Source organism: Dichotomopilus funicola, assembly GCF_033296635.1.
Source record: "Dichotomopilus funicola strain CBS 141.50 unplaced genomic scaffold C8A04scaffold_29, whole genome shotgun sequence".
Taxonomy (NCBI): domain Eukaryota; kingdom Fungi; phylum Ascomycota; class Sordariomycetes; order Sordariales; family Chaetomiaceae; genus Dichotomopilus; species Dichotomopilus funicola.
In genome coordinates this window covers 1-24,222 of record NW_026944050.1, presented here as the reverse complement: position 1 = coordinate 24,222, position 24,222 = coordinate 1, and the positions used below count along the sequence as shown (strand labels likewise).

The 24,222-nt window shown below is 57.4% G+C and overlaps 6 protein-coding genes across 6 annotated transcripts; 3 read left to right on the top strand and 3 right to left on the bottom strand.

The window, feature by feature from the left end:
- Positions 1-644: 644 nt before the first annotated feature.
- Positions 645-3,290, bottom strand: C8A04DRAFT_28386 (cobalamin-independent synthase; the record flags this gene model as incomplete). The annotated part of the gene is made up of 6 exons (XM_062780627.1): positions 645-775; positions 839-1,024; positions 1,083-1,230; positions 1,307-2,917; positions 2,992-3,193; positions 3,262-3,290. The coding sequence occupies 6 exons, from the start codon at positions 3,288-3,290 to the stop codon at positions 645-647; spliced, it is 2,307 nt and encodes a 768-aa protein (XP_062637191.1).
- Positions 3,291-4,806: 1,516 nt separating this feature from the next.
- C8A04DRAFT_28385 (actin cytoskeleton-regulatory complex protein PAN1) lies at positions 4,807-9,408 on the top strand (the record flags this gene model as incomplete). The annotated part of the gene is made up of 3 exons (XM_062780626.1): positions 4,807-5,510; positions 5,579-8,101; positions 8,193-9,408. The coding sequence occupies 3 exons, from the start codon at positions 4,807-4,809 to the stop codon at positions 9,406-9,408; spliced, it is 4,443 nt and encodes a 1,480-aa protein (XP_062637190.1).
- Positions 9,409-14,315: 4,907 nt separating this feature from the next.
- Positions 14,316-16,709, top strand: C8A04DRAFT_11971 (uncharacterized protein; the record flags this gene model as incomplete). The annotated part of the gene is made up of 1 exon (XM_062777169.1): positions 14,316-16,709. The coding sequence occupies one exon, from the start codon at positions 14,316-14,318 to the stop codon at positions 16,707-16,709; it is 2,394 nt and encodes a 797-aa protein (XP_062637189.1).
- Positions 16,710-18,914: 2,205 nt separating this feature from the next.
- Positions 18,915-19,954, bottom strand: C8A04DRAFT_12008 (uncharacterized protein; the record flags this gene model as incomplete). The annotated part of the gene is made up of 3 exons (XM_062777181.1): positions 18,915-19,180; positions 19,342-19,737; positions 19,879-19,954. The coding sequence occupies 3 exons, from the start codon at positions 19,952-19,954 to the stop codon at positions 18,915-18,917; spliced, it is 738 nt and encodes a 245-aa protein (XP_062637188.1).
- Positions 19,955-20,679: 725 nt separating this feature from the next.
- C8A04DRAFT_37054 (uncharacterized protein) lies at positions 20,680-21,534 on the bottom strand (the record flags this gene model as incomplete). Its single annotated transcript, XM_062783752.1, has 1 exon — positions 20,680-21,534. One exon carries the CDS (start codon positions 21,532-21,534, stop codon positions 20,680-20,682), a length of 855 nt encoding a protein of 284 aa, XP_062637187.1.
- A 613-nt stretch (positions 21,535-22,147) lies between these two features.
- On the top strand, positions 22,148-24,104 carry C8A04DRAFT_28381 (Peroxin-3; the record flags this gene model as incomplete). Its single annotated transcript, XM_062780625.1, has 3 exons — positions 22,148-22,305; positions 22,399-22,835; positions 22,915-24,104. The coding sequence occupies 3 exons, from the start codon at positions 22,148-22,150 to the stop codon at positions 24,102-24,104; spliced, it is 1,785 nt and encodes a 594-aa protein (XP_062637186.1).
- Between the last annotated feature and the right edge of the window lie 118 nt (positions 24,105-24,222).

Sequence of the window (24,222 nt, the reverse complement as noted above, 5' to 3'; positions counted from 1 at the left end):
GAAGGACTAAGTTACAGCAATATAGTCTTTGCTGAGCAAGCCAAACAAACCATATATTTAGACCTGCGAATTTCCGGTCTTGATATTAGAACGACAACACACAAAACACAACACAATCAATCACATTATTAATCACCAAGTCGGAATATTGTTGGGGCACCATGTATTCTGTTCTGCGACATGGTCCTGAGGGGTATCAACCCAAGCCAGTCTGGACGACTTCACACGCGCGCTGCTTGGTGAAGGCAGACCGTTCCGAGGCACGAACACTCCTTGTTGAAGAAGCGAGTCACAGCCGCTTTGCCAACCCATCCCGAAGCCGTTTCCCCAGAAATCAACACCTGACCGTACCCTTTCCCGTTTCCTTTGAATGAACCGATCCTGTTTCCCCACCTGTAACCGCAAAAACGCCGAGTTGAATATGGCGACCCTCCCATGTAATGCTAATGCAATGTTGAATCCGGATTTTTTCCTTGACCACCAACGCCGAGTTGAGAATGGCGCTCAGGGGTATCATCTATCGTTACCCATTTTATAACCCGCTAGAAGAACCCCCCAATAATATGCTAATGCTGTTGAAAAAAAATCCGGAAAAGCATCGGGCACCATCGATCGATGATGCCTGGTGAGATGTGGTGAGGCGTTTAGGCCTTGGAGTACTGCTCACGGAATTCCTTGGCAGCGTGGACCAGGTGGGTGAGGGCACCCTTGACCTCATCCCACTTGCGGGTCTTGAGACCGCAGTCGGGGTTGATCCAGAGCTGCTCGGGGCGGACTGTTTCTCTTCGTTAGTCGAGACCCTTTACTTTGCCGTCAAGTGAACGACAGTGCTACTTACGGAACTCGAGCATCTCCTGGATGCGCTGCCTGAACTCAGCCTCAGGGGGAACACGAGGGCTGTGGATGTCGTAGACACCGGGGCCGATGTGGCGGGGGTAGTCCTCGTCGATGAAGACCTTGAGGAGCTTGGCGTCCGACTTGGAGTTCTCAATGGAGAGGACATCGGCATCGAGGGCAGCGATGGCTGTGCGTCAAGTTAGTTGAGTGAACCTTCACATGCTGTGCTGGGGAATAAAGCTTACCGTGGAAGAAGTCCTGGAACTCGGAGTAGCAGAAGTGAGAGTGGATCTGGGTCGAGTCCTCAACACCGGCGGTGGCCAGCTTGAAGCTGTTGACGGCCCACTGGAGGTAGGCATCACGCTCGGAGCCCTTGCGCAGAGGGAGACCCTCCTATTAGAGTTGTTAGCGTCTGTACTGGCTTCTTCACTGGCTGCTAGTGCGAGCCCGGGATGGACTAGAAACTTACACGAAGAGCGGGTTCATCGACCTGGATGACGAAGATGCCGTTCTTCTCAAGGTCGACGACCTCATCACGGAGAGCCAGAGCGAGCTGCTGGCACTGGACGGACTGGTGGACGTCGACACGGGGGAAAGACCACCGCAGGCAGGTGACCGGGCCAGTAAGCATGCCCTTCATGGGCTTCTTGGAGACCGAGGCGGCGTACTTGCTCTCCTTGACGGTCATGGGAGCGGGACGAGAGATGTCACCGACAATGATGGGGGGACGGACGCAACGCGAGCCGTACGACTGGACCCACGCGTGGGTGGTGAAGACGTAGCCCTGGAGGCGCTCACCGAAGTACTGCACCATGTCGTTACGCTCAGGCTCACCGTGGACGTACACATCCAGGCCGAGCTCATCCTGGATCTGGATGGCGAGGTCGATCTCCTTCTTGATGAAGTCATCGTACTCCGCCTCGGTGATCTCACCCTTGGTGAACTTGTTACGCTGGACACGAATCTCGCTGGTCTGGGGGAACGAGCCGATGGTGGTGGTGGGGAAGAGGGGGAGGTTGAGGTGCTTCTTCTGCTGGGCGTACCGGTTGTCGAAGCCGGTCTTGCGGTTGTGCTGCTCCTCAGTGACCTGGGACTGGCGCTCCTTGACCTTGGGGTCGTTGGTGCGGGTGGACTGGGCGTGCGCCTTAATAGAGGCGGCGTTGGCCTCGAGCTCAGCCTTGACGGCCTCAGGGTTGGTCACAGCCTTGGCCAGGATAGCAACCTCCTTAACCTTCTCGCTGGCGAAGGAGAACCACTCGTACACGTCCTCGGGGAGCTTCTTCTCGCTGGCGAGGGTGTGGGGAGTGTGCAGGAGGGAGCTGGAGGTGGCAACAATGACACGCTCAGGGCCGAGGGCCTTGACGGCGGTCTGGAGAAGGGCGAGCGACTTGGAGAAGTCGTTCTTCCAGATGTTACGGCCGTCAACGACACCGGCAGAGAGGATCTGGTTGGCACCGAGCTGCTTGATCACAGGCTCGAGCTGCTCGGGGTTGCGGACAAGGTCGACGTGGAGACCCTGGACGCCGCTGAAAGCGGGGATCACGTCAAAGTTGTGGACGATGTCACCGAAGTAGGTGGCGACGACGATCGAGGGGATCGCACTGCCAGCAGCGACGATGGCCTCGTAGGCGGGCTTGAAAGCAGCCTTGACCTCGGGGGCAAGATCGAAGACGAGGACAGGCTCGTCGATCTGGACGCTCTCGGCGCCAGCGGCCTTGAGGGCCTTCAGGAGCTCGACGTACACGGGCACGAGCTTGCTGATGAGGGAGATGGGGTTCACAGAGGAGCCACGGTCAGCCTTGCCAAGGGCGAGGAACGAGACGGGGCCGACGAGGACGGGACGGGTCTGGATGCCAGCCGCCTTGGCCTCGAGGAACTCGCGCACGGGCTTGGGGTCCTGGGCCAGGCTGAAGGTCTGGTTGTCCTGGAGGGTAGGCTTGACATAGTGGTAGTTGGAGTCGAACCACTTGACCATCTCCAGGGCGGGGACGTCCACACCGCCCTTCTGGTGGCCACGGCCAAGGGCAAAGTACTCGTCGAGCGGGGACAGCTTCTGCGAGGTGTAGCGTTCCGGGACAGCCTAAAACGGAGGGCGTTTGTTAGTCAACAGACTTCCCCACCAGAGATACTACAGGTTCGGAAGCGACGACTTACGTTGAACAGCTGGATGTGGTCAAGGACGTGGTCGTAGAACGCAAAGTCGTTGGAGGGAATGATGTCAACACCGGCGTCCTTCTGGATCTTCCAGTGGGCAAGACGAAGCCTCTTGCCCTCGGCGAGGAGGTCGTCTTGCGAGATCTTGCCAGCCCAGTAGGCCTCGTTCGCCTTCTTGAGGTCCCGAAGGACACCCATGCGGCTGGAAAAGTACGAGTCAGTGCCATTGTCGAATTTAAGAACCTGTTCAATTGAAGTTAAGGGACTTACGGGAAACCCAAAACGGATGACTGAACCATTTTGAAGGGTCTATGGGGTACCAAGGGTCTGATGCGGGGCAGCAGTGTGAATGGAAATCCTCTTCCTGTGCCTACCTCAAGCTCGGAAGGAGAGATTGAGGATGAAGGAAGATAAAAGCTGATGAGGAGAGTAAGGAAGAAAAAAAAGAGGAGAGAAAGAGAGAGGGAGGAAGGAGCAAGATGAGGGGCAGGAGGGGAGAATTTGACCGGTCGAGGGGATGGCGCACGAAGCTGCTGTCGTGGGGCCGCAATCGGTGGGGGGCTCCACCGCAACTTTTCGGAGCCCGACCGCCTTGGGAAGGAACCGAAAAGCCAATGCCTCGACGGGTCGAATTCTCCCATGTTCACCAAAGCGGTGGAGTAAGCAGGCGTGAATCTCCCAGGGGTTTTGGGCCGATTTGGGTTTACCAGACCTCACGTCCAAAGCTTGTGCTGTGGCCCGAATATGTTAGCCGCACCATGTCACTCGGCCGGCGAGTTTTGCGGCTAATTTGACTTTAAACGTCCCGCCGAGGTACCCTAGCTCCGATAGCAACGCTATCTCTGGTGCAGATGGTGTGACGGAGAACTGAGTCGGCCGGTTTTTTCCTGCACCACTCAGAGGGGAGAGGAACTCCGGGGACCGGGATTCCACCACTTCGTCTTAGGTGATGCACTGCAGGGCGGGGTGTCTCGATGCGACCTGGCCGACAACGCTCCGGACCACAGTTTTTTCTGTTGTCAGCAGAATTGTCACAGTCTCACCCCCGGTCTCTCTAGATTCCCCTGAAGCTTAGTAGGACAAATAGCTGCACCTCCTGCAAGACTCCTCGTGTCGTTTACTCATTAATTGGGCTTTGGCCCCACGGAGGGGTTGGAGACCCAGCCATAACTGGCTCGGCCACAACTGGCTCGAAGTCCTCTAGGATCAAAATTTACATTGAGGCGGGGATATGGTTGACCAGACGAGAGGCTGGGCCCCATGTGCCCCGCTAAAGTAGGTTATTTGAGACGAGATGAGGTGAGGGGGTGGAAACACGTGCGCGTTGGGCAGACAGAGACTTGAGCCTCAGGCGTGAAGGTGTGCAGACTCGCTTAAGACAATATGCATTTTGTGGGGCTTCACTGTCGACCAAGTAGAAGCATGGCGCGCATGGCTCATGCTTCATGCAGCTATCCACAGCACTATCCGGAGTTATGCTTCGATTCATGCAACAGCCCAACCAAGGCAGATTGCAGGCCCTTGTTTCCAATCGCCGACTGGGCACCTCGCAAGCTCTCCAGCCTCGCACAGGCCTCGTCATCACCGTTGTGAGCTCCAAGGGTTGGAGTCTGTCGCCGTTTCTTGAATTCTTGGGGTTGTAAACAGTTGAAGGAACAATCCGTCTTTCCTTACATCCCCTTTCACGCGGCTTACGCCACATTTTTCGAAGCTACACCAGATCGGTCGCGCTGCGTCGAAGACTCCGCTCGTGCGATCATCCCCCTTTTCCAACACAGACCGTTTCGACCAGCCGAGCTCGACGACCCCGACGCCATGTACTCGAATCCGAACAACTTTCTCGGCGGCAACAGCACGCGCCCCGGCGCTCCGCAATATGGGGCCCCGTTCGGTGCTGGTGGTGCTGGGCAGCCGCAACAACAGCAACAACAACAGCAGCCGGGACCGTTCGCCCCGCAGCCGACCGGCTATGCTCAGGCACCGCTCCAGCAGCAGTATACGGGATATCCGGGCTTGCAGCCGCCGCAAGGCCCGGGGCAGCTACAGCCACAGTACACCGGCTTTGGTCAGACTCCGCAGCAGAGCATGCCCACCGGTGTCCCCCCAATGCCGGCTATCCCCCAGCAGTTCCAACAGCAGTTCCAACAACAGCAGCAACAGCAGCCTCAACAACTTCCCCAGCAGCAACAAAATGCTTTTCCGGCGGTTCCTCCCCAGCCCACGGCCCAGACGCTGGCTCCTCCTCCACCGCCCGTCAAGCCGCAGGCTACTGGCTTTACCGAGATGGCTGCTTCGTTTCACACCGCTGGGGCCGCAAAGCCTCAACCCAGCGCTGCCCCGCGGCAAGCAAACACCGTGCCCAACATTCGCCTCTCATTCATCACCGCCCAGGACCAGACCAAGTTCGAGACACTTTTCAAGTCTGCGGTGGGCGACGGCCAGAGCACCATGTCTGGGGAGAAGGCGAGGGACTTGTTGCTCCGATCTAGGCTAGATGGAGATTCGCTGTCGCATATCTGGTAAGTAATAGGGCGGTCGAGTGGCTAATCCGGCCTTTCTTACCGTGACAGCCGCTGACCTTTTTCAGGACACTTGCAGATACTACCAGGTCCGGCCAGCTACACTTTCCCGAGTTCGCACTAGCCATGTATCTTTGCAACTTGAAGTTGACTGGGAAGATACTCCCCTCTGCGCTACCCGACAACATCAAGAACGAGGTCTCGAGCATGGTAGACATTATCAACTTCAGCATTGCAGAGGAGTCGGGGGCGACCTCTGCCACGTCCACGAATGCGCCTGAGTTTGGCGTGCGGCAAAACACGGCTACACCCCCTGTTATCCAACACCCTCAGCCGCAACCGTCCAACTCGCAATTGCTTCAGACTCAGATGACTGGCTTCCCTTCCCAGCAGACCGGTTTTCTGGGCCAAGGTCTCCAAGCACAGCAGACAGGGATGCCGCAGGCGACTGGCTACACCGGCCCGAGACCCCCCATGCCGCCGATGCCAACGGGCTATGGCTCTTCGCTTTCACCTAACGTTGGCCCTGGCGGGGTCCCTGCGCCGCTGAACGCTCAGCCCACGGGCCGGCCCGGACAGTGGGGCCTTGTCAACACGCCCGCAACTGGCCTTCCGAATATTGATTTGCTGCAGGCACGCATGATGCCTCAGCAAGGGCGCGAGCAGCAGGACTACACCACGGCAGGGCTTCAAGGGAATGCCGTGATTCCCTGGGCCATTACCAAGGATGAGAAGACGAGGTATGACGCCTTGTTCCGCGCCTGGGACGGGCTGAACAAGGGCTACATTGGCGGCGACCAAGCCATCGAGATCTTTGGACAGAGTGGGTTGGAGAAGCCCGACCTAGAACGGGTCTGGACCCTTGCGGATAACGGCAACAAGGGTCGCCTGGACCTGGATGAGTTTGCGGTGGCCATGCACTTGATCTACCGCAAGCTCAACGGCTATCCCATCCCGAACACCCTTCCTGCTGAACTAGTGCCTCCTTCCACCCGGAACTTCAGCGAGTCGCTCGGCACCATCAAAAACATGCTTCACAAGGAATCGGACTTCCGCAAGAACTCTGGCGCGGCCCTGCTACCCCAGAAGACCGGCGTCAGCTATCTGAAGAACCACTCGTTCAAGGGCGCCGGGAGCAACTCTGGGAACCGCAAAGACGCCACTGTCTTCAAAAATAATGATGATGCAGTGGGCTACCGTTCGAGTGCCCGGCGCAGGATGGGGAACTCATCGCCCCGTCCGGATTCTCCGGCTTCCGTCGGCTCCAACGAGGAACTGAGCTTGGATCAGCTGCGGAAGAAGATCAAGGAGAGGCAGGTTCTTCTGGACGCGATGGACTTTGCTGATGAGAAAAACATTGAGGAAGACGATCTGCTCGACAGACGCGACCGCCGCGAAGCTGACGAGCTCTACCGTCGCATCAGGAGGATCCAGGAGGATATCGACAACCACCCGGACTCCGCTTTGGTCAGTGGTGACTCGGAGGCCGAGAGGCGGTCCCTAAAGCGTCAGCTGCAGAACTTGACCGACAAGATCCCAGAACTGGCGTCGCAGGTCAGGAGGACGGAGAAGGCGATTTCCGACGCGAGATTGGAGCTGTTCCGCCTGAAGGACGCCAAGGCGCACCCGGGCACTGCGGCCGCCATCATCGGGACAGGCCCCGGCGGTGCCATCACCGAGTCCGACAGACTCAAGGCGCGTGCTAAGGCCATGATGCAGCAGCGGACTGCGGCGTTGACTGGCAAGAAGATTGATGTGAGCGGCGACCAAGATGCGGAGAAGCGGCTGGAAGAGGAGAGCATCAAGGCCCGGACCGAGAAGGAGAACAACGAGCGGATGGTCCGGGATGTCGAGGATAGCGTTCGCGACTTCGCCAAGGGCATCGAGGACAACCTCAAGGAGGGTGGTCAGGACTCCACGACGGAACATGAGAAGCGCCGCTGGGACGACGCTCTCGGCGTGGAAGACGAGGTCCGCGACTTCATTTACGATCTTCAGCGGTCGAGCCGGGCTACCCGTATCCGGACCCAAGATCGCCAGGGCGGACGTCAGGCCGAGCAGGAACCCGTCAGGTCCGAGGCTCCCCCGGCCGCCCGCGTCGAAAGCCCGGCTACTGTCTCGCGCACAGCCTCGCCGGCCACTGCTGCAGCTTCGGGCGGGTCTTATTCCTCGTACAAGACTCCCGAGGAGAGGGCTGCGTTCATCAAGCAGCAGGCTGAGCAGCGCATGGCCGAGCGGCTTGCAGCCCTCGGCATCAAGGCGCCCACCAAGCCTGGTGAAACCGCAGCTCAGCGAGCCGAGCGTGAACGGGCCGAACGCGCTGCGAAACTGCAGCAGGCCGAGGAGGAAGATGCTCGTCGCGAGAACGAGAGACAGGCCAGGTTGGCCGAGGAGCAGGGTGTTCCACCGCCCGCTGCTACTGCCCAGGCTGCTGCTAAGACTGAGACTAAGAAGCCTCCCCCACCCCCTAGCCGCAAGGCTGGTAAGGCGGACGACCGGCGTGCCGAGGAAGAGTCTTCTGCGAAGAAGGCGGAGGAGGAACGGTTGGAACAGGAGCGGGAGGAGCAGCAGCGCGCCACTCAGGAACTTGAGTAAGTTGACCCTCACACCACGCACAATTATTCTTTTTTGAACAATAAAAAACACACAAGAAACAAAAATAGTTGCTAACAAACGGCCTAGATCCCAGGCTAGGGTTCAAGAGGACGAGCTAGCTAGGGAGCGTGAGGAAGCTGACGCTCGTCTCAAGGCGTTAGAAGAACAGGTCCGCCAGGGGAAGCTGAAGAAGGAGGAAGAGAAGCGCAGGAAGAAGGCAGCACAGGCCGAGGCGAAGGAGAAGGAGTCCCAGCTGGCGCAGCGGAGAGCCGAGATCGAGGCGGCCCGTAAGCGCGAGGAAGAACTCCGTAAGCAGCTCGAGGCCATGGACGATGACAGCTCGTCGTCGGATGACGAAGGCCCGGAACAAATCACGCCGCAAGCGTCGACGCCGACGACGGGTGACAGCCAGAACGTGGCCCGCGAGCTAGAGCGCCAGCCCACTCCTCCGCCCGCTCCCGTGGCGTCTCCCCCGCAAATCGTCACTTCCAGCCCCTCGGCGGACCAAGAGAGCCGCAACCCCTACTTCAGGATGATGTCGCACTCCTCGGACGCTCCGCCCGCCCCAGCCGGACCCCCGGCACCTCCTGCACCTGCACCTGCACCTGCACCTCCGACCGCACCCCCGGCCCCGCCTCAGCCCGACGTATCAACTAACCCATTCCACCGCATGACCCAGCCCGCGGCCCCCGCGGCACCTTCCATTCCCACCACGAGGCGGCGCCCCGACGACGACGATGGCTGGGGGTCAGACAAGGAGGAAGAAGAGGAAGAAGACTCCGACGACGACAGGCCGGGCGGCAAGAGCGCTGCCCACTTGGCCTCCATCCTCTTCGGCACCATGGCACCCCCGCGCCCGTTGTCCGCTGCCGGCGACAAATCCGCGACATCCCCTTCCCCAGCCGCCAACTCACCTGTTGCTCCTCCACCCCCGGCCCCGCCTGTCCCATCAGCTTCTCCCCCGGCCGCGGCTCCGCCCCCGCCTCCTCCGATGCCAGGCTCCTTCCCTACCACTAGCCCCGGCCCCAGCGGTTCAGGTGCCCCGCCGCCGCCTCCTCCTCCTCCTCCTCCTCCTCCCCCGGGTGGTGCACCATCTGCCCCTCCTCCGCCGCCGCCGCCTATTCCCGGCATGGCTCCCCCCCCTCCGCCTCCTCCTCCGCCTGCGGGCGGCGCACCGGCTGCACCGTCGGGCGGTGGTCGACCCGCTGCATTCTTGGGTGAGATTCAAGCGGGCAGGGCGCTTAAGAAGACTACGACACGGGATAAGAGTGGGGCGGCTGTTGCGGGGAGGGTGCTGGATTGAGGTGTGTCATTTACATGTTCTACGTATTTTGCGTATGGCATTGGGTCGCACTACCTATCTACCTACCGAAGCGCGCGCCTAGGTGGGTGTGGGTCAGAGAGTTGGGGGTTGGTTGAATCTTGGTCATTGCTTGTGGCTGCTGCTGTTGCGTACCGGGAGTCGGGCGGGTGGTTGCGTCACGCGGTCCTTTGTGGGCAAGGGACGTAACACAGTTTCTGTAGGTGGGAGGCTGGGGGGAAACGGGAGATAATAGATGGTATTTTCGTTGAGGGGTAGTTGGGGGGTTAATACGTAGGGCGGGTAGTCAGTAGGGCTTCGGCTGGTGAGGTAGAAAGAGGGCTAGGTTAGGTTAGGTTAGGTATGTCTTTGTCGACGTTGACTAGGCTTACTACTCGACCACACGACCTGGGCTTGCTCCCCTTCCTTGACTAGTTGTGCTTTCTAGTCCAAACTAGGCTCATTTTCAGTTCTGTATTTACTTTGTCCTTTCCCTTCTCTCTTGTCTCTATTCCCCTCTTCGATCCATGTATCGGGTAGGAAAGTCAAAAAGGAGCATGTTACTGTGGCCTTTTTTCTCTCAGCTGAGCATAGCCAAATATAACCGTTGAGAATTTATAGCACTCGAGGAGTCCCAACCCTAGGCAATGTGTAGTACCTGTAAAAGTCCTCAAGTAAATAGCCTAGGGACCCACGGCACAGGGCACACCTTTCACCACATAGTAGATTAGGGCAACACAAAAAGAGCGCGTTAAGTGTGAGTGGATAGTTATGCAGTGGGTGAGTGCCACGAATCGGTACGAATCCGTTGTGGGATGGATGTGGTGGATCGAAGGCGATCGATCGGGCAGGCTGTGGGTTTTCGTTGTGTGTGGGGTGTGAACTGCACTACAACAACAGCAAGAGGGCGCTTAGAGATGAGACATGCAGTAGGGACTAGAGTCTAGCGCAGAGATCGGCTGGGGAGATCTGAGGTTGTGTGTGTATGTCTTCTCTCTTGTATTACACCTTGGAATAACTGGCTGGCTGGGTGGTTGAGTTTAGGACATGGGTAAGCAAGTGAATATATGTCAGGGCCGTTGAGCACATGAGATGAACGAGGGATTGTAAGCTTGATTATCCAACTCAAAAAAGCCCTGAGCAGCTAGCTGGGTTGAATAAACTCTACCCTTGTGATCCTGGGCAGCAGGGTTGGGTGCATGTGAACTGAGTACCACAAGCGATCTATACTATACACCTCTGAGACAAGGCCTTACACAAGGCGGTTACTTAACTCGTCTTTCCGGACATTTAAACGACCAAACGGTAGACGCGCCGATAGGAATGCTTTCGTTTATACAATTCTCAAGACTTACACTAGTCTTTTGTTGCCCATCCGGCATGGCCATCGTTGTAGACCGAATCGAATCCATCCACATACTCGGCCGTTTCTCCTAATTACCCCGTCGGTCCCGAAACGATCTGACACAGGTTACCTGCACGAGAGGAGGGAGATCGCGGGTTGTGAGTTTGAGATGCCGGGTAAGTGCTGTCTTGGCTGGCACAACTCCTAACTACCTTAACCTGGAAAATTGGCTTGCAACAACCCAGCCACCGTGCGACCGACACAACCCGCTCTCTGGGAGGGGACAACGTGAGCAAAGTTGAAGCAAAGTACTTACGGTGGATGGGAGCAAGGGTAAGCCTAGAACTGCGATCACGGAATTCGGACAATGCCTTGGCAGTGAACTACACACACATTCCTCACGGACGGGTTCACGTGTGTCCGCGTCAGCCGGCCGACTTGTGATCTTGGGACGGGGCCGCGTTTTTTCTCCCCCCCCCGAAAAACGGTCCGACGCTCGCCCGCCCGCGGTCAAAACGGCCCGTCACGGGGTTTGTGGACGGGGACGTGCAGTGCAGGTGGCCGGCCGTTTTCTCTGTGCGAGAAGCCGAGACCGCGCAGCAGGTCCCTGCCGGTTTTTTTTTGGTTTTTTTCAACTTCCAAAGATTCACGGCACCCTTGGTGGTGCAGTGCAGTCCACGGTCCGGTGGGTGCTCGGTCCTCGGCAATCGCGGAGAGGTGGAGATTCTGGAACCTCGTGTGGGTTTCATTCTGCGCGGAAAGCCCTGCAGGCTGCTGCAGCCCTAGAACAAGCCGAGCGAGCTGGAGAAGCATTGGAAGTCTGGAGCCTTGAAGGAGTCAAAATGAGATCCCAATGCACCCTCGCTGCCGTTGCTGCGTTCGGTAAATTCGGTTGAATGGATATTTGCTAGTTTGTCGTGGGGTAGAAGTCTGGGCAACCTCGTGAAACACGCTTAAATCAGCGTTTGCCCGTTTCGTGTTCAACGAGAGAAATAACCGTTGGGCGAGCTTCGAAAACAGCTTTACTTCTCGGCGTTTTGCTGGTTCGTGGCTTGCGGTCCGTCTCATCCAGATGAGGGATGCACAACCCTGTCTGTGTGCTTGCGGCGAGGGTCATCCGGATCCATAATTTGTTGCTGTGAGATGGAGGCTCAGGCACTTGGGAGTCAAGCTAATTTTAAGGGTGCCGGAATGTTGCCCGACTTCCCTTTCGTTTTGTTGGTATTCTGGTGGACGCTTGACACTGAATTGGAGCTCGGCTTGTTCAAAGGCGAATCGAGGAAAAAAGGGCGGAGGAGCTTTCAATTCCGATCCTCGTGTAAGTTGGTGTAAACCTGGAATCGAGGGAGAGATGAGAGAAGAGCCTTGAACCCTGCTCCTCCGTCCCCGGAATGAGCCGAGGAATGTAGTGTACTTCGGAGAAGGAGAACACGCCATCCGGCGTCGTTCAATCTCGAGCAAGAAGGAAATCGAGGGTATTAGAAAGTTCGAGACAAGTCAAAATTCTGAGACTTAGGCGCTCCGGAGGAACTTTTGACTGGGGACTCTGAGTTGTGAACTGTCTCTTGAGATTCTATAATTCTGCGATTCTGCTCTGCGGTCTCAAGCCCTCGATCGATCACCCAAGTGCATATGTGGGGCATTATGGGCAACGGGTTAGCAAGGGAGCCAATGATGTCACTCGCCGATCGTTGCGAGCTTCACACCCCGGGCCATGCTCGAACAAGGCAGATCGTACATCCACGTCCACGTGTATATGAGCTCATGTTATGGCCGAGCGGAGAGGCCGCGAACTGAACTGGTTTTCGTTTCCGATACAATCCAGAATGTTGCGCGATATGTACGGAGGAGGCAGTCAAGGCAGTCTTGGTGGTCTGTTTGTTTGGAGTGATGATGGATGGGCGTAATGGTGGCGATCCGATAGAGGGTCGTTGTGTCTCCAGCAGCCTGCAGCACCAGTGTGGCTGAGACGCCCGCAACAGGTCCTCCCTTCACGGCAGGAGCAAAGCCTGAGGCAGCTTCCATGCAGCAGCACAGCAGGCCCAAGCTCTCGGCCTCGAAACTGGAAACCCCGCGAGCTCTCGACTCATTTGCGCACGCGTGATTGGCCCGTCGGACCTGGACGCGCGACCGAGACGCGAAACTTCGCGTTAAGTGGACCCTCCGGATAAACAATGCATGCCACTGCAGCATCTCGTTGGCCATGAGCCTTGTCGAGCTGGGGGCCAAGCGTCACATCCATCGCGCCAGAGCCAACCAAGCATTGCCCGTCCAATCTTTCCTGAACGTGCGACCTCTCCGGGCCGCCCATCTTTTGGCCGTGTCGGTTCTCGAGGAGGTTTTCTCGCAAGGAAACTCCTTTGGCTTCCTCTCAGCAGGCCAGACCTCGGACGCCGTCAAGAACTCTGCACTGCTTGTCGTGGAGATCATCTGGTGTGAGACGACTGGCCAATTCCGCGGCCCAAGCTGTCTGCCATCGCGCAACCATTTACGCTGCATTGCATCCAACCATTCACCTCATGTCATCTTGAACCCACATGCCCTCGAGATACCCAAGGCCCCATCTGGGCTTCCAACGACTTCGTACACTTCGTACACTACATAGTACAGTACTGCAGACCATTGAGGTCTTGATCAAGCCTTCTCGCTCTCGGGCGAACGTATACATGGTCGCTTGACCTTTTGAATTTTTGCCTTTCTTTCCTAACCTTGGTCTGAGGCGACGTCGCCCATCTCCTCCAAGGCCAACGTTTCGGCGAGAAGTCTGGAAGACGGGAGTTGTGGCCGAGCCTTCGAGGTCCTCCTCTGCCCCGAACACCCCTGCTCCAAGCCCACTCCACCTTCTAAATCCCTGTCAGCGGTCAGGCCCTGGTCCAATCCGGCCCCGTGCTGTCCACTCCCTGCCTGCTTTCCGCCCCACTGAGCGACCTTCTTGGAACAAGCGTGTGAGCTGGCAGCGGGAGTTCATCTTTCGCTGCTGCACGCCCACAACCCTTTCTGCCAACCAAACCCTCTTCTTCGTCTCACTCCCTCCCACCTCCCACATCGGCCGACCTCCCACGTCAGCCCAACAACTTCCTTCCCGCCCAGGTTTTCTTTCCCTGCCGAAAATTTTGAGACGAACCTTCAACACCAGCCGAACACTCTCGCGACCGAACCGACAATTGTTGCATTGCTCAGCGAGTATCTTGCCAATTGCACCCTGTACATTTACGGATACCCTTCGCGCGTTTTCACCTTCGACCGATTTCCGATAACGTCTTGGCCCCCCCCCCTCGACTTACATACAACCAACGTTTCACCCCTTGCTTCACCGCTTTCCCCCACAACCACCTCGTGAGATCAGTCACCATCTCGATCAGAGGTCGAAACCAGCACCGGCGATACTGGTACACCCGGCTTTTGGCGACATATCGCGACGACGAAGCCGGCTTGCACACACTTCTCTGGCCCGCGTTAGCCGCCGCAGTCCAGACCCGACCTGGTTGGCGCCTAACGGAGATCGAACAACCACCTCCCCCGCACCCGTCTCGGTGCGCGCCCGCGCGCAAAAACTCGGCCACCGATGGCCAGGCCATCTTCTTCACAGGCTGAAGAGCCTTTCCCGATTTTCCACGATGAGTACTTCGGACAACCAGCCGCAGACCTGGTCCCGCATACCCCGATCGCCGCGGCCCCGAAACCCGCGCGTCAGCCCCTCCAGAGCACAGATAACAACGTCGTTCTCAACCCACCCGCAATGACATCGACTCCGGCGACGAAACGCTCACCCTACAAGTCCAGCAGGCGGCCTTCCAATGCACCGCTCGCCGCCCTGAACACCTCGCAAGGTAGCAAACTCAACGCAGGGCCGATGATACCGCCGGGCAACGCACCACCGTCAACGGATTCGCTCGAGAAGAAACAACCCATCATGTCGCGTTTTAAACCCGTAGCGAAAAAGCCTCAACACCCCGAGTTTGGCATGCAGTTTATGGGCAAGGAAAATGCGCATCCCCCGATTTACCCCGCCCCGGGCCCGTCGCAGTTTAACCTCGATTTGGAGAACTTTTACCACCAGAAACCGTCCGGAAAACGCGTTTTGATGGAGGCCGCGCCCATCAAGGAACTCCGCCCGGCGAAGAAGATAAAAGTCGAGGACGACCTGCCTCCGCACGATTCATTTTCGCCCATCGTTGACGACGGTACGAAACCGAACCACAGCTATGCCACTCTGATCGCCATGGCCATCGTCCGGTCGCCTCAGCGCAAATTGACCCTGTCCCAAATCTACAAATGGATATCCGACACATACTCCTACTACCGCGGAGACAACACCGGCTGGCAGAACAGCATCCGCCACAACCTCAGCCTCAACAAGAGTTTTGTCAAGCAGGAGCGGCCCAAGGACGATCCGGGAAAGGGGAGCTATTGGTTGATTGAGCCGGGCACCGAGCACACGGTGCTCAAGGAGAAGCCGTCGCGGAAGTCAACCATATGCACGGGCGAGAATATGCCGGTCATGTCCACGCGGCTCGAGCCGTCCCTCCCGCAACAACACCAGCTCCCGCAGCCGCAACCACGCCCGCCTTGCATGTCCGAGCCGATGCTCCCTCCACAGCTTGTTGCAATGCCGCCAAACCTTCTTCCCGCTTTGCCCCCTCACCAACCTCAGCAGCACCTTGCGCCCGCTCCCCCCTTGCCGGAAATCTCGTCTGACGCAACCATTCCCGCATCTGATGCGGCCACCATCGACGAAGCCCTCAGCGGGGGGCCCTCCGAGAAGGACTTGGTGCACGATGCGGACTTGTACTCGCCCCTTCCTGCGGCAATGCACTCATCGCCCCCGATCCCCCGGCGCCTGGAGGCCCGCCACAACGACACGCCGCCCTCGCAGCAGCGTGTGCAGCAATCGTCGGCCACCAAATCCCGCCACAGGCGCGGGTTCGCGTCCCTAGATGACAGCGGGTACATTTCCTCGCTGGAATCCTCGGTTATGCGCCCACAGCAACACGCTAAGCTTCTCACATCGGAGGCTGACCGGCCGAGAATCAAGAGGGGAGGTCGCGCGGAGGAAGAAATTGCTCGTCTTCGTGCCTCGTCTTACGACAGCCCATCCAAGGGGCGCCCGTACAACTGCGTACCTGCTTCATCATCCCCCATTCGGCGGCAATCTAGCGGCGGAGGTGGTCAGATGCTCCCGCCCTTGACGCCCGCCACAAAACTGAAAGCACCGCCGAAACCTCCACCGTCTGTCTCGCCCAGTACAAACCTGCGTCTGCACCGGGAGAATATCCAGTCCATGGTGGATTCTCCCATCCGGCGTGTGTCCGCGCTGCTTCCCGAAGGCGACCTCGCGGCTCAGCATACGCCCAATGTCCACGGAGAACATCTATGGTACTATCTAGAGCAGTCGGGCCATAGTGTCCACAGCAACGGCTTTGACATTTTTGAGGATGCCCCTGATTTTCAGTCCCTCCTCGCCTTGACTCCCAACAACGCTGCCCCGATGGGTTCACCAGCTAAGCGCTCGGTAAGGAAGCAACGGTTAGAGCGGTCGCAGTCCACCGGCGCGTTGAATCAGCTCGCGGGTGTGGCCCCCAGCGCCTCCAAGTCCTCGTCTTTCCTCAAGATCCCCAGTCAGCCTTGTAACCTAGTGCTGGACACTCCAAGCAAGGTCTTCGACGGACTCCCGTCGTCACCGAGCAAGCTTTTCCTCGACCTACAATCGCCCAGCAAAATGCCTCTCATCAGTAATGATAATCTTGATGTCTTCCACGGCGTCAACCTCAGCGGGCTTGACACACCGGACTTTCTCGTTGAAGAGAACGACTTCTCTGGGTTCGACATGCTTGCCGACTTTGAGAAAATTGGCGCGAGCAACACACAATCGTCGCGGGGCGCTAACAGCACTACGTCATCGGCCCCAGCACCAGCAGGAAAAGGCCCTGTCAACCGTGCTTACACCTCGACGTTCTAAATCTCTCGTCTTCTGCTCTCGTCGTCTGACCGCCGCCCCTTCTGGTCATCTCTTTATCTTGTCGAATCACCTAGGTTTTTGTTTTGGAGGTTGTTATTGCATTGCGTTCTCGGAGGCTACGGGGATGGTTACCGGGAAACGGGGGGACGGGGATATGCTCTGATGACCGTCACGATTATGAGAAAGAGAAAATGGGGGGCAACCGGTTCTGCTTTTTTATTTCCTTCTTTTTTTTTTTCCTTTTATGCTCGCCGCCACACCCCCTCACATACTGCGCCATACCACGCCCACGACCTCCACCGCCCACACTTCCCAATTCTCAAAAGAGGATTTTGCTTCCCTAGCAACCATCTCACTACTTCCCATCGCCTAGCATGGGGGTGGGGACTCCGCTCTTGAACTCGGTTCTTATCATTTGTCCTGTCTCGTCGACCAGGCTTTGGCAATCAGGATAACGACGGGATGTCCCTTCTCTTGAGCTTTCCTACGTTGTATCGTCCCGCCCCTCCGTCCGCGAGAGCACAGACAACATCAGCCACACCCTGCGGTTCTTCACCGCTCGCTATGGAAGCTACGGATTATTTCCACGCACCGACATGGGCACGGGCGGTGCATAATAGTGGCGGGTCTTTGACACTGGCTAGTTGGCCCACTCGGACGAGAATAGCTTAAGGAGGAAAGGGTAGCTGAATTGGGTGGCCGGGGCTTGACTTACACTCGGGAGGAGTGCTCTCTGGTTTATGATGGAGATGTTGTTTATGTGCTTGCTTTCTTCCTTTCTTTCTTTCACTTCTTCTTTTTTTCCCTCGCTCTAGTTTTTCTTTTCTTCCTCACCCCACACACTCCTTTTGCGAACTTACAGCGACTCGGGAGTGGATGGGATCGGGTGGGAATCAAACAAACACACTTTGGGACCTCGGGCTGGGCTGGGGGTGGGTGTTCTTGTTTTCTGTTTTGGTGGGGGGTTTTTATTTCTTTGGTCTTTCAACGGCCATGAAATGAAAATACTCGCCACGGAACCGGACTTATAGGAAATTGGGTTCATGGGAAATTGGAGGCGCTGAAGTCTCTCTTCCATGGGCGCGTGGAAGAAGACGGTTTGGACGTCTTTGGGTCGGGGTTTCCTGGATTCTTCTTTTTTTCCTTTTCCTATCAGCGAGAGCGTCCGGTTCTGGGTCTGGGTTCTGGGTCTGGGTCTGGGTCTGGTCTGCTTTTTTTCCGGTTGGATGGGATGGGATGGGTTGGTCGGCATCGGGTAGGGTAAACTATGGGAATTGGGGGATATGGCACGGACATGGGAGGTCGAGCGGGTCAATTCATGTGTTTATTTGTGGTTGTCTTTGTCATTGTCATTGTACTTGCGGGGTATCTCATAACTTTGTTCTAGTTGGGGGTGATCGGTCGATTGACATGATATTGTTGCCTCTTTTCTGCAAATGCTGGCTTGCTGTTGTTGTGGTTTATGGTGTATCACAATCCGCGCTCTCTTGTTCATGATATTGCTACTGTGAGCTGTCCGACTCAGCTCCTTGGTTTTCTTGTGTTGTGTAATGCTAATCCTGATGTAATCCTTTTTTGAGTTGAAATGGTTGTTTACTTTACGAACTGTCATGTACCATATTTTATACCCTGGGGCTAAAACTGTCAATCAAGCTTGTAAACTTGAAAATGGAGCATTAAACTTGTCAGGTACTGCGAATATGTGTTTTGCACTGGGACTGCCTCCCTTCTCTTTTCTTTCTTCCTCTTTTATTATTTCGTCTTCTCGTCCTACCACCTTACTTTGTCTATTCGTCGTTTCCTTGTAGGGTATCTCGACCTCATTTCCTAACCCCGAGAAATAAAAAATAGAGAAAAAGAAGTCCGCAACCACCACTCCGGAAGTTGGAGGTGGACTTCCCACCACTTGGGTGTCCGGAAACAAACGCAAAAAAAGGACATTCTAAATACGCCCATTGTCTATCCCAATCCACCCAATCCCGCGTCACTCCATCCCATACACCTCCGATGAACTCCCATACCCAAAACGCCGGGTTTCCATGCCTTATTCCTAGTATTAAGTTCTCCTCGCAATCGCCCGTAACTTATCCGCTTAAAGACCTAGACTCACTATCCACTCTTCAACTCGAACTCTATATTATGATAAGTGTCTTGCCCTGTCCCTGCTCACTGCCTCCTTTTGGGATACGCCCAGGGGACTCCGCGCTAGTAAATCCCCATGCGCGTAGCCCAACCGGTAGCTGCGGTGACAGCAGCCTCCTTTCGTTGCTGCTGTTGTTGCTGTAGTGGTTGCGGAGAGTGTTGACTGCTGTTCCCACCATTGGTGCCGACGTGGATCTGGTAGGGGAAAGGGTTAGAGTCGGAGGTGGTAATCGGTGGTATGTGGTCTTTGTGGGCGTTGGCTAGTGTGATGGTTTTCATGATGGTGTTGTGCAGGGTGGTTTCGGATGCGCGGCGGACTTTGGCTCGTTCTGAGAGGTTTGATTAGCGAGGGCTCGGTTGTTTACGTTGTGATGGTTTGGTTGGTGTCAAAAGGTGGGGGGGCGGGGAGGACAAGGGGAAAACGGCAGGGGAAAGGAAAAAAATAGTCAAGGAGCAGGAGCAAAAAAATGAAATGGACGGGGGGACATACCGCCTTCTGTCCGAGGATCGGCCACGGTCACTTTGACTGTCCAGCTCTCCCAGCAGACCTCGTCGTCGCCGCGCATGGCGTACCACGTCTTGCGCCGGCGCTTCTCTAGAAATTGGATGGTGACCTGCCCGCGACCGCCTCCGCCGCTCGAGGTCGTCGAAGGAGGCGTACCCGCTCCTAGTAAACCAAGACCGAGGCCGCCGCCGCGGTTGTCGGATAGTGCATGGGACTGGTGGCGCTCCGACTCGAGTTGGCGCACCAGAGCGGCCACACGCTGGTCGATGAGCGTTTCGATCTCGGCTTCGGGGACGTATGCAAGTTCGAGCCCGAGCACATCGCGAGTCTGCGGGAGGACGGCAGAGAAGTATCGGAGGAAGAAGATGGTGTGGAGGATTCCTGCGAGGGCGATGAGGTCAGCCTTTGCGCGGCAATGTAGGGTCGCCGGGACTGGCGCGTTGACGATGCTGTAGCGACGGCAATGCTTTGGCCGAGCCGAGGAGAAACTAGCGACACAAAGTGATCTTGGGCGAAACTCACCACGAACTACGTCGCGCACCGAGCTAGGATCGGCAAAGGCCTCTAGGATGAACTCGGGGGCGCCGCGCTGATCCATTGCGAGAGTCCTAGCGAGGTAGGCGGGTAGGTAAGTGTTCTAAGTAGTGTTGGGAAATGTCGGCGTTCTGCAAATTCGGAGGATGTCGATGTTGAGGTTGAAAAGGGGCTAGGCTGTTCAGAGACTGAGGGGCATTTGCAATTGAGGGGCAGCGGGAACGGAGCGAAAGGAATTGTGACGTCCAGGTTCGTTGGCCCGTGTGGAGTATCACCGTGCCCCGGATTCCGGAACCCCAGGCCCCCACGGTGAACTCCGGGGGGTTTGTCACTAAAATGCCCGCTGTTCACCCGGCGGGTGGCGAAACCCACAGCGCTCCTTCAGTGGCCACAGCTGTGGAATGCCGATTCCAACCGCCCGTTCGGGTTACCTGCAGCAGTGTCCTTCGATCCAGGCGAATTGCCCCGTCAAACTTCCGTACGGTTCCGTCGGGTTTTGACTGTGGTTTTTTGAGCGGTTTGATCCTTTCTATCCGCGCCCTGATCCCACCGTAGATAACGGATGACAGATGACAAGCTCAGCAGGCTATGGAAAGCCCGGGCCGAAGAGGCGCAGCTGGAAGCGCCAGTGGGGGTTAGGGTTAGAGTCTCCCTTCATTCTCCTTTTGCTGTCCGATGACTCGGGGCTTCGGACATGCTACCGTCCCCCGAACACTTACGTAGATTCGCACTCGACACGTTTCTTTCGCCGTCTCCGAATACTGCAGGTCCTTGCTCCGACCGGGGCACCTAGCCTCCGGGGCTTGCCAGCTTCCTCCCCCCGCAGGCTTCCACCCACCTCCCACTATTCCATTCGACAAAAGTCTGGAGGAAACAACGCGGCCTCTTCCCATCGTCGTCCGTTCGGATTGTCCACGCTTGGCCAAGGCACACATCGTGGGGGGCGTAAAAGGCGTTCCTGTGATCGTTGAGATCGCTGCAGAACAGGAGCAGGAAGTCGTAGAGCGGGATACGGTACGTCGGGTCATAGTGCCAGGTGTCGAAGACGACCATTGTGCGGCGGGCGTGGTCGCCGGGAATCTCAACCAGCCTCGCACGTCTCGCCGTTGGCTCCTCAAAGCGCGTCCGCACCCGGTTGTAATCAGTCGAGTCCGGGAAGACCACTGACAACGTCCGCAGCCGTGGGCAGTGCTCCATGATGCACTCGGTCATGTGCTGTCCCACAAAGGCCGTCGCTGAGGGGACGGCCAAGTGACGGAGCTGTGCCAACCACTTGTCATGACCGGCTTCAAAGTAGGATGCCCAGAGGGAATTCTGCACGTTCTCGTCCCAGAAGGCGGTGTCCAGCTCGGGCCGGAAGAGACGGTACGGCACATCACAGCCGGCCGGTGGCATGTACTGGAAGATGATGCCGCTTAGGTTGCGGGTGTACTCGCGCGACTCCCGACATGTGTGCATGAGCGCCGGAAATACCGTTTGGACCAACATAGGCTCCGGGTTTACTTGCCGGCCCTTGATATCGAGATGGTCGGCCCGGACGATGAGAACCTCGGGCTCGTCCTCCGGCAGGGCGAAGTGCCATATCAACTGGCGGAGCTCGAGGGGGAGGTCATTAAATACAGTGAAGCTAACGATCTGGGTCATGATGGGCGACGCCGCGATGCAATACAGTGCAATGCTGCAATGCCGCGCTGTGTGTTGTTTGTTGCTTAATGTATCACTGTCGTGTTGCTCAGGACCGGCTCTGGGGTTGGAGGTCGAGGAGTACGATAAAACTGCAGCTCAACTTCACTGGCTTTCGTGAGCTTCAAGTTCCTGGGCCAGTCCGTCCGTTATCATGGCTCGCATGCATCCGGCTATGCAGGGGACATTTGTGTGGGGAAGTCGGCTGCGTCAGATCGATACAAGGGTTAGGGTTAGAATGAACAGCTCCGCGTAATATTACATTCATCAAACACGCATTCGCGATCCCCCATTTGGAGACGCGCCACCCCACCCGGCTTCTGATCAGCCCTATCAGGACCCGCCGTGCCGAGGTTATCTGCGATGGTGCAGCAGGGGCCGAGCCAGCGGGAGGCTGCCGAAGACTGGGCACCACCAGCACTTTCAGGGCAGCACTTCAACACCCGACTGTCAGCTGCAAACCGGGCACGACACCAACTTCCCAAGGTAGCAACTACACCTCCACGCATCCATTCTCACGCAAACACATGTGGATGCCCTACACGAAAGAAGCGCAACACTCGCCTAGCACACCATGCTCGCCGCAACGAGGCGATGGTTTCGGCGCAACCGCACGCCCCTTGCCATTGGCGTGGGCGTTGTCGGCGCCGGTTACGTCGTCACTAGCTACGTCGTGGGGAAGCTACGCGATGCCCGCGAGCGCATGAGCAGCGACCGCATCGCCAAGGAGAAGTAAGCATTGAAATTCTAACTACCTAGGTCAATTGGTGCGAGTTGCATTGTGCAGGACTTCCAGAGCTGACTCAATGGACGTGCTGCTGCTAGCTTGCGCCGTCGCTTCGAGCAAAACCAAGAGGACTGCACTTTTACCGTCCTTGCCCTCCTCCCGACCGCCACGGCCAACATCCTGGAGGTTATGGACACGGAAAAGATCACGTACGAGATTCAGCAGATGAAGGGTTCCGCCCTGGCTAGGGCACGGAGCATCGGGTCGACAAGCCCACCAAGCACGTCCGACCTGAACGCGACCGACGACGATGGCCGTAGCATCATCACCGTGAGCGCCCAGAGTGAAGGTGGTGTGCAGGCCACGACACAGCTCTCGGTTGTTGCACCATCATCAACCACCGCGGTTTCAGAAGGCGCCGCGGCCGCGAGCACGAGCGCTCAGCCAGATGCGCCCGCGCCCGCGCCTCCGGCAGCCGTAGCTTCCAAGCCGCGAAAGACTAAGAGGCAGCTGTGGGATGAGCTGACAATTAGCTGTAAGCCGATTCTACCTGGCCCGCTGAACCATTCCGTTGTCCTTGCCCTTGCCTGCTAATCATCGGTTTTAACCCACAGCTATCACGAGAGCATACACCCTCCTTTACACCCTCAGCCTGCTCACCATGCTCACGAGAATACAACTGAACCTACTCGGTCGCCGCAGCTACCTCTCGAGCGTAGTCTCTCTTGCCACAGGCGGAAACGTAGCACCGGGCACGATCAGCCTCGAAAACAACGACGATGACAATGCGGAACTGGCCTATGGCACCGACTTTGAAGTCAACCGCAAATACCTGACGTTCAGCTGGTGGCTCCTCAACCGCGGCTGGGTCGACGTGATGCAGCGCGTCGAAGCCGCGGTCCGCCAGGTCTTTGGCCACCTCAGTCCGCGTGATACCGTCACGCTCGGCACCTTCGCCAAGCTCAGTCACGACGTCCGCAGCCTCGTCGAAGGTACTGCGCCAACAGAGCATGGGCAGAAAACCGCCTGGCTAGCGTTCCTCCTCCCGCCCCCCGATATGGAGGAGTATGTCCTGCGTGAATCGGGTGTGCTCGACTCCGATCCGCTCTCCGAAGAGGATGCAGTGCCGTCCACTCCTGCCGGCAATAACCCTACCCCCCCCAGCTCCCCCTCGACGGCCGCCTCGCTTCGCCGCCTGCTCGACGAAACCGCCGACCTGATCGAGTCACCCCACTTTGCCCACGTCCACACCCAGATCCTCAACGCCGGCTTCTCCACGCTTCTCGAACACAAACTCGGCGGCGGAATCTTTGACCCTTTGGTCGGAGCCACCCCCAGCACCAGCAGCGCAAGCACCAGCGCACCACCACTATCAGCAACAACTCCCTTCAACGACCCTCTATCCAGCGCCCTCGGCGGCAGCGCCGCGAATCGTGCCGTCCTTCTCCCCAAGATCACCAGTGTCTTGACGCGCCAGGCCCACGTGATCGGGCACGGCATGCCCAACGAGTACCTCCAGGCGATGGAAGCGGTGCCGGACCTGGAAGGGTTCGCTGCGGTGGTGTACTCGAGTAATTGGCAGGCGGAGGTAGTGCCGGATGATGGCGCCGGTGCGCCGGAATCGGGGTCGACGCCAAGGGACGCTAAGTCCCCCGTTGTTTCCTCGGGGCCGGGGAGGGAAACGAGCGGTGGGCAACAGGATGAGAGTGTGGTGCTTGTGGATCACTTGTCGACGAGTGCTACGGCTGTGGACGAGTCGGGCTTGTTTGATAGTGTGTGGGAGAAGGCGAGTGCGTCTAAGTAAAGGGAGGGCGATGCGATTATGGCGTACATTGGGAAAGGGAACCAGAGGGAATGTGTGTGGGTAAGGGTGGACTTGATGTTCTGATCTTTTTCTTCGTCTGTTTTTTTTTTTTTTTTTT